We start from the raw sequence: 9,642 nt of genomic DNA, 5'->3' as shown, positions 1-9,642 counted from the left end.
TGGCACAAAGAAAGTTTAATTGTCGGCATGCGAACTCTTAGTTGATTGGGATCTAGTTAGTTCCCTGACCAGGGATCGAACCCAAACCCCCTGCGTTAGGAATGTGGACTCTTAAGCCACTGGACCACAGGGAAGTCTCTGACTTGTTTATATTTTAGACAAGTAGTCCTACCACACATTCTTCAGGGATTGTAACACAGGGGTGGTCAGACTTTGTAAGGAGCAGTTGAGTGTAACCCTGAGTTCTCAGGGACTGCCTCTTGCCCACTGCATGTTCTGCTCAGGGTTTAGTTTACTCTGGCGTGTCCATGTGATGTCAGTCATTCTTTCCCATTCTATCTTTGCTGACCGTTGGCAGAAAGGAGTTGTAGGGCTCTTTCTCACAGGCTTGCTTCCTTAGAGTCCTGGAAGCTTGTCTGAACTTTAATTAACTGTATAACCAGCTGACTGGCCATATAAAGCAGCACATGTCTTTGAAATGCATGTGGCCTGGTAACATGGTTGGGGCAATTTACATTTATAATGTTCGTCTTCCTTGTTACACCAACGCCTCAAAAAAAGGTGAAATAAAAGATCCTGCATTAATTTTTTTTTACTAAATTAACAAACCAGGGAAGTTCCAAAGCATCCCCTTCTATACACAGCAATAGCTGGAATATGCTGGTCAACACTTGTCATATACAGCTGGTACCTCGACACCTAGACGTCTGGGAAAGTGTGATCATGGCCCGCTTACTGCCTTTATTGAATTGTGTAATCTGTAAAGAACCCTTAGAGGTCATGGAGTCCAGTCTTCTCACCAAGTAGGAAGCCCTCCTACAGCATTAATGACTGAGGTCCCCTAGGCTCTCCTGAACTCCTCAGGGGCAGAGTGCCCTTTCTGCTGCTGCTGCTAAGTCGCTTCAGTCGTGTCTGACTCTGTGCGACCCCATAGACGGCAGCCCACCAGGCTCCCCCCCGTCCCCGGGATTCTCCAGGCAAGAACACTGGAGTGGGTTGCCATTTCCTTCTCCAGCCCTTTCTGTTAGTGGATACTAATTGTTGCAAGTTTCTTCTGTGTGCAGAGAACAGTCTTTCACCTTCTATCTAGGTCCGAGTTCTGCCTTTTAGAAGAAACAATCTCCCTTTTTCAAAATAATCCAGTACTGAGTCCCTTTTAATCCAAGTTCCCATAGTACATCTTTTCAGAAACGCTTGCTTGCATAAAACATTAGATTGTCAGCTCCTTATGGGCGGACTTTGAAATGGTGATCACTTGGTGCCTTGTGTAGGGCCACACACACACACACACACACACACACACACACACACGACAGGTGCTCCGTGAGTACTGGGTCCCTGGAGCCTGAGATGAGTGGCGGGGGCACACGGGAGGAGGAGCCCTTGCTTGGGTTTCATGGCTCTCACCAGGGATTTCCATTGTTTTGTGGTGGGGAACTTTTCTTTATACTGTGGGGAATAAGGACTAAGGACTTGGAGTATCTTCTTTTTTAAAAAAAATTTGTTTTTGGCTGTGCTGCTTCTTTGTTGCTGTGCGCAAGCTTTCTCTTGTGGTGTGTGGGCTTCTCATTGCAGTGGCCTCTTGTTGCAGAGCACGGGCTCTGGGTGCCTGGGCTTCATTGCTCTGCGGCATCTGGGATCTTCCTGGACCAGCCAACGGACCACCAGTGAAGTCCCAGGATATCGTCTTAGTGACAGTTCCTAATGTGAGTCCTGTTATGTTTTCCACTTGTGTTAGGTGCTTATCATGATCTTATTTGATTCTCACAGTTTTATGATGTAGGCAGTTGCTGCTGCTAAGTCACTTCTGTCGAGTCCGACTCTGTGCGACCCCACAGACGGCAGCCCACCAGGCTCCCCCGTCCCTGGGATTCTCCAGGCAAGAACACTGGAGTGGGTTACCATTTCCTTCTCCAATGCATGAAAGTGAAAAGTGAAAGTGAAGTCACACAGTCGTGTCCGACTCTTCATGACCCCATGGACTGCAGCCTACTAGGCTCCTCCGTCCATGGGGTTTTCCAGGCAAGAGTACTGGAGTGGGGTGCCATTGCCTTCTCTGTGAGACCCTAGAGAGGTTAATTAAATGGCAAAACCAGGATTTTAGTCTAGAGCCCTCATCTTGAAGTACTAAGATATATTGCCACCTCCTTGAAAGCAGCCAGTAGTAACAAGATCACACAAAGCCTTCCCCGGCCTACAGCTCATAACCTTCCTTGGCACGTGTCACACTGAAATTTTACTTTTCTCTCATTTGCAGAGCATGTATCCTGTCCCTTAGTGAGGCTGGAACAGCCCTGTCGAGGTGGATGGTCTTTGTCCTTCTATGTAGTACACACTAGGTGTTCAGTGGTCAGTGAGTTCATGGAACAAAATCTTCAAAATATTCTAAAGCTATAAGAAGCTGGGTGAGCTACCATGATTCTCTCATCTGTAAGAATATCTGAAGTGAAAGTCGCTCAGTCATGTCTGACTTTTTGCGACCCCATGGGATATACAGTTATATATACAAAATATATAAAAATACACTCAGAGGAAAAAAGTGGGAAAGGACTATATGCACCTCATTCACGTTTCGTGTCTCAGTCAAGATGGTAGATGACAAACTGGTTCTGCCTCCATTATTTCCCATTTAATTTTTAAAATGTTGAACATTTTAAAATGTTGACATTTTTAAAATGTCTCAAATTTAAAAGACATGAAAGTGAAGTGGAAGTGAAAGTCGCTCAGTCCTGTCCAACTCTTTGTGACCTCATGGACCCCATACAGTCCTTGGAATTCTCCAGGCAAGAATACTGAGGTGGGTAGCCCTTCCCTTCTCCAGGGCACCTTCCCACCCAGGAATCGAACTGGGGTCTCCTGCATTGCAGGTGGATTCTTTACCAACTGAGCTATGAGAGAAGCCCTAAGATTATCTGAACGTTTTAAAATATCATTTGTGGGAATTAGGCAAAAAAATTTTTTTTTGGTACCAAAAAAGGACTAAAGCAAGATGCACTTTATGGCCCATCGTGGGTCATTTGGCTGTGCCAAGCTTACCTAGCATCTTAACAAATGTGCAATGCAATGAAATTTAAAGTTGAGATTTCCCTTGTGGAGGGGTGTGAACCAGCACTTTGGAAAACTGAAAGCGTCAACGTTCACTTCTGGAACGTGCCGTCAGTTCTTTGGTTGCTTTACTTCCCTTTGGAACCTGGCCTCTGACGTCATCTTAGGTTTGTGGTATATGTTTCTGATCTTCCTAGCTGTCTCTGGTGGAGAGGGTCTGTATATTTGGCTGTGTGATTCTGAACCTGGGACCCACAAGGAGGAACCAGGGGTGGCAGAGACAGCTTGATGTTGTGGATTCTCAGCAGTGGAGCTCTCGTCAGAAGGAGAGGAGACCCTGGGAGCTGGTCAAGTGTAGGGCATTCACTGGGCTCCCCTGGGGGTCTAGCGGCTAAGATTCCACACTTCCACTGCAGGCAGGGCAGGGCAAGGAGGGGGGAGCGGGCATGGGTCAGAGAAGTTCCACATGCCTCGAGGTGTGGCCAAGAAAAGAAGAATCTATCTGCATTTCCACCTTAATAAGGTGATTGATGCAAAGAGCTGACTCATTGGAAAAGACCCCAATGCTGGGAAGGATTGAGGGCAGGAGGAGAAGAGGTTAACAGAGGATGAGATGGTTGGATGGCATCACTGACTCACTGGAGGTGAATTTGAGCAAACTCCAGGAGATAGTGAAGGACAGGGAAGCCTGGAGTGCTCAGTCCATGGGGTGGCAAGGACTTGGACGCGACTTAGCAATTGAATGACAACGAAAGGTGATTTGGGTCCACATCACAGTTTGGGAAAGCCTGGGCCAGAGGACCGTGGCCTGCTGGCGGGGAGGTGGTGCTGGGGAGCCAGCACTTGGTGGCCCGAGGTGGTCTGGTGAGACCAGTGGATGCTTTGAGTGGCTCCCAGAGTCCTCACCATCTCCTTGTTGAGCTGATTCAGTCATTCTTTCATGTGGGCAAAATTGCAGATTTTAAGATCCTTTGTTGTTGAAAGTGTTAGTCGCTCAGTCGCGTTTGACTCTTGCGACCTTGTGGACTGTAACCCACCAAGCTCCTCTGTCAATGGAATTCTCCAGGTAAGAAGACTGGAGTGGGTTGCCATTCCCTTCTCTAGGGGGTCTTTCTGACCCAGGGATCGAACCCGAGTTTCTTGCTTTAGCAGGCTGATTCTTTACCATTAGCACCACTTGTGAAGCAGGTGGTGTTCCTTGTTCAGTTGCTCAGTCATGTCTGACTCTGTGTGACCCCATGGACTGCAGCACACCAGGCTTCCCTGTCTTCCACTATCTCCCAGAGCTTACTCAAATTCATGTCCATTGAGTCAGTGATGCCATCCAACTGTCTCATCCCCTATTGCCCCCTTCTCCTGCCCTCAAACTTCCCCAGCATCAGGGTCTTTTCCAGTGAGTCGGCTCTTCTCATCAGGTGGCCAAAGTATTGGAGCTTCAGCTTCAGCTTCAGTCCTTCCAATGAATATTCAGGTTGATTTCCTTTAGGATTGACTGTTTTCATCACCATAAGCTCCTTATTCAAGGCTAATTTTGTATTATGTTAAATCACTTGGTTTTGTTCTCACGACTTCCTGATTGCTTTGGCATAATTGCGAGGAGGTGGAACTTCTAGGCAAGCGCACATGCATCCCCAAGTGGAGCAAATCCACTCTTGACACAGGAAGAGCACCGAGGTTTTAATGACGGGGTTAAATCCAGTCCTGAAGCACTTTTGCGGGCACTGATTGCTCAGGCTCGTGCGTCACCACTTGAATATGAGGGGAGAGGGGGTACAGGCTTTAGATAGGCATATATTCCAAAAAAGAAACCAAACACACAGCTGCAGGTTGAGCTGAAAATAGCCCCCTCAGTCTGCAGAGAAGAGACTCAAGTCCACAAAGCACTGGTTTCAGGGGCTGCCAAGCAGGATGAGCAGCTCCAGAGCTGGAGAGAGGTACCAGCCAGCCTGCAAGATGCTGCCCCTCTGCTTGCTGCTGCCGCTGCTGCTGCTGCCGCTGCTCCTGCTGCCCTCTGGGGCCACCACTGCCCTCTCCCCAGAGGGCGGCCTCGCCGGCCACGAGAGCGGGGTGAGTAGTCTGACTCGGCTCGGTGCTCACCCTCTTGTGAGCTGCCCCTTCCCTTGGCACATCTGGCCACCCCGTGGATCCCCCCTCTTCTCTGTGGCTGAGTGTGTGTACAGGACAGACTGCAGGGCTGGACTTTGCCGTGTGCCCCTCAGCTGCCCTGTGCTGTGATGTCCACATGGACCATTGACTCACCATCATCTTCAGTCATTAGGAAACTTGATAGGAAACGCTGACACTAAGGGGCGCTTCTTCAAGCTAGCGATCTCCAACTGCCAGTCTTTGAAACACAAAGCCATCACACTGGTCTATTGCCGTGCAATTGGTCTACCGCTGCTGCCACTGCGGTGTTAGTCACACTTGTAGAATCTTAATTTATACACACAGTGCAGGTTCTCACTGGCTTAGATTAATTGACATCATTACATTTTCCATTGTGAGAAGTTGTAACTTTATGAGGTGATTTACTTCTCTTTTTTTTTTCATTTTGAAAAACTTCCAAGAAAGAGTACATAAAGTTGACCATTAAAAATGGATTTTTCTCTGAAATTAGCATCTGAGTTCCAGAAAAGCCATTCATCATCAGATTACTCCTTAAAGCTTTCTAAGGAGTCTGAAAGGCCAGAATATAATGTCTCAATCTGATCTGTCTTAAAAAGCAATTTGTGGACAGCCAGGAGTGAAGTGACTTAGCAGTAGCAGTAGCAGTAGCAGTAGCAGTAGGAGTAAGACCAGAGATGGAGAGATGGGAAATCAAGCGAAAGGAGCCTCATCTAACTTGAGGGGCTTCTTATCTGCCAATCACTTGTCAGGGGAAAGGAGACATCTCCCAACCTCTTATAATTGGAAAGATTAGGGGCAAAACAACCAGATTTTTTTCCTTGATTGAATATATTCAAGTTTTTCTTTTCTCTAATTAGAGCAGTTCTCTTGAGGTGTTCTCTTAACTTTGCGTGCATGCTAAGTCGTTTCAGTCATGTCCCTTAACTTTCTCATCCTTTAAATGGAAATATGGTTTGTTGTTCTGGAGCATCATTTTTTTTTTAAAGGAAATAATTACATATCTTAATGCTGGCTGAATCAGATGATTGATTTGTCTTTTCTTTGTCCTCTGCTTCTTTTTAAAAGCACACGCAGGAAGTGGCAGAAATAAAGACAAACAGCCTGTTGACTTTGCTTGTGTGGTGGTACGAGTGGGCCTCCCAGGCCAGGGCAGTGCCCTTCGTAGAAGGGGAAGCCAGGGAGGAGTCCAAACGGCAGGAAGGCGCACCACTTCATCAGTCCACGCACCAAGATAAAACACCCTGCAAGAATTTCTTCTGGAAGACCTTCTCCTCCTGCAAGTAAAACTCCACCCATAACTACTTGTGCAAAGAAGTGTAACAGTGGATCTGAATAAAATGTATTAATAAGCAGCTGTGATATTTCTTCTTTGTGCGGTTGTCTTCTCTTTCTCATGTAATTTGAAACGTAGTTTTTAATGTAAACTTTAAAAATGCCGACTACTAGATGTCTTCAGTAATTTGGAACCCAAAGAGAGTATCTTATTTTTATTTATTTTTTTTTCCTGAAGTAGAGTTGACTTACAATGTTGTGCCAATCTCCGTTGTATAGCAAAGTGACTCATGTATATATACATACATATATATACACACACACATTTTACAACTGTTCCTTTCCATTATGACTTATCCCACGAAACTGGATAGTTCCCTGTACTATGGAGGAGAACCTTGTTTATTCATTGTAAATGTAATGGTTTGCATCTACCAACCCCGAACTCCCAGTCCATCTCCCTCCCTCCCCCATCCCCTTGGCAGCCTCAGGTCTGATCAAAGAAGAGAATTTTTGATAAAGATTTTTGTGGTTTTTGCCATTATTGTCAATGCAGCCATGGGGCTTTCCTTCCACATTTATTGTGCTTAGAAGTTGTTCTGTCCTCATCTTCCTTACTTTGATTTATAATAGGTAAAAGCTACATATTTAAGTGTTCAGAATAACATTTCAGTTTACTTTGATATAAACTGTCTAATGTAAAAAATATTTCCTTCATATTAAAAGCAATTTTTAAACACTGTTCTCAAAGAGCAAAATGATTATTCCTCATATTTTCGCTAAAATTAATTTAAAAACAAATATCATGCTATAATTAAACAGACAACATCATGATGACATGCTTATAAAAGTTCCATTTGCACCTGCTGTTGTAAAATACGTGTACTAATTATAATCAGTAAGTTAATATTGCTGTTACAATTCTTATGGAAGAGAGCTTCAGGTTTATTTCAAACCAAATAGAGTGAGCAGTGCTACTTCCCAGCCTGTAGCTTGACTGCCTTAACTTCTAATAGAACGACCTCCAGGAAATTCCCTGGTGGTCCAATGGTTAGGACTCTGCCCTTTCACTGCTGAGGGTCTGGGTTCAATCCTTGGTCGGGGAAGCAAGATCCTATAAGCCAGGCCTCAAGGTCAAAGAAAACAGAAAAACAAACTCTGGGACCTACAGAGTTGCAGGATCTGGACTTGGTAAGACAGAGGCATATGTATTGAAAACTATTATGTATATAAATGTTTTATTTTCCCATTCCTCAATAATTTCCCACAGAAGTAAGTGGATGATGGTGAAAGGAGGGGGAGATTCCTTTCTCGTTTCTTTCTGTGATATAACACAAAGCAACTGTCGAGCCTCACATGGACCAGGATCTGGGTCTGCTCAGATGGAGGTAGGAGTAAACACGTGCTCAGGTTCAAACCCTAATCAAATTTTAATCCTCCCCACTAGCCCTGGAATCCTTCCTTGATTACACACCTTATTTACGGCTCTTGAATCCTAGATGCTAAAGAAAACTTCCAGCATGTGGTTTTTTTAGATGTTAAACTTTAAAGCTTAGAGATTCCTACCAGGAGTTAAGGAAAGTTTCTGATGGTCAGGATTAGTATCAGGAAAACTGGCAAAGGCTAGCTGGAAGGCATTGCAAGGATGTTTTCTTCTTTGGACACCAGGGGAACAGACTCACAAAGTATGACTGATGACCGTTCCTTTCCGTCTTCCACAGAGCTGAGCTCATATTCATAATTACTAGCTGCGTGAAGTATAATGTGATGGAAGAGTCTTAATAGCATCCTCATTTTCAAACACAGCAGCTTTCAGGGACCCGTAAGTGGGTCAGCACACTGGTGGAAGATGCCTGCCTCAAAGGCCAGCTGACCTTCAGGATTTAAGATTCTAGAAGAAAAGCATCCTCACTGTCTTTCAATTTGCTTAGAACCATACGTATACATTCCTTAGGATTATGGATTTTAACTTTTTAAAAAAATAAATGTTATCTTTGGCTACACTGGATCCTTGTTGCTGTGTGTGAGCTTTCTTTAGTTGTGGTGAGTAGAGCTACTGTTCACTGTGGTGTCGGGCTTCTCACTGCAGTGGTGTCACCAAGAGAGCACTCATGCCCGTGCTTAGGGTGGGTGGGCACAGGAGTTGTGATGCATGGGCTTAGTTGCCCCATGGCATGTGGAGTCTTCCCAGACCAGGGGTCGATCCTGTGTCCCCTGTACTGGCAGGAGGATTCTTAACCACTGGAGCACTGGGAAAGTCCAGAGATTTTAACTTTTAACTAAGTAACATCTGAAGGAATTGAGGCACCTCCAGGATATCCATCAAGTTTAAGTCCACCTTAGTTCAGAGGCCTTAGAAAAATGTAAACTGGCATCAACTGCATGTTAGGCTAGATTAACAAGCTCATCATTAGTAAACTAGTGTAATTTCCTACCATCAGGTTTTTGGTAGACTTTAGTCCTGCCTGGTTTAATTCCTGGGTTGGAAAGATCCGCTGGAGAAGGGATAGCCTACCCACTCCAGTATTCTCGGGCTTCCCTTGTGGCCCAGCTGGTGAAGAATCTGCCTGCAATACGGGAGCCCTGGGTTCGATCCCTGGGTTGGGAAGATCCCCTGGAGAAGGGAAAGGCTACCCACTCCAGTATTCTGGCCTGGAGAATTTTATGGACTGTATAGACCATGGCATCGCAGAGAGTCGGACACAACTGAGTGACTTTGATTCATCTGCATTTGCGTAGTTCAGTATAGCCGAATGTGCAGATCTAGGACAGCGAGGCCTGGACGGCTGCTAACTCGTTCTCTCACATTTGTTTCCAGTATTTGTCACCAGAGTAGATCCTTAACTCCTAAGGAAGAACTGATGTGCCATAAGCATTCAACAGAAGTCCTTTCATAGTATTCGAATGTCAGGGCTGACAGCAAACCATTTCAGTGGAAACTCAGGCCTGTAAGCTCATGGGGGATACATACTCCTTGACCTGACAGTGCCTGCTGAAGGGGTTACCCACATCTTAATAACAGCAGCTTCTTCAGTAGAGACAGGGATTTGATCTTGAAGAAATCGAGGATATGTCATTCAGCTGTTAAAAAGAAGGAATTTTCTATTTCTAGACTAGAATGAATGAGGCAAAGACACTGGGCAACCCCTTTTCTAGCTTCTCATATCTTTAATAAAAATTAACACTAATTTATCCTTT

The 9,642-nt window shown here is 45.2% G+C and overlaps 1 protein-coding gene across 1 annotated transcript; it reads left to right on the top strand.

Moving 5' to 3' along the window:
- Window positions 4,518-6,524, top strand: LOC102187883 (cortistatin). Its single transcript, XM_005690693.3, has 2 exons — window positions 4,518-5,112; window positions 6,238-6,524. Exons 1-2 carry the CDS (start codon window positions 4,954-4,956, stop codon window positions 6,454-6,456), a joined length of 378 nt encoding a protein of 125 aa, XP_005690750.1. The 5' UTR covers window positions 4,518-4,953; the 3' UTR covers window positions 6,457-6,524.

The sequence above is a fragment of the Capra hircus genome, chromosome 16, assembly GCF_001704415.2.
Source record: "Capra hircus breed San Clemente chromosome 16, ASM170441v1, whole genome shotgun sequence".
NCBI lineage: Eukaryota > Metazoa > Chordata > Mammalia > Artiodactyla > Bovidae > Capra > Capra hircus.
Note: the sequence above shows the minus strand (reverse complement) of the source record. Positions and strands in the feature narration are given on the sequence as shown.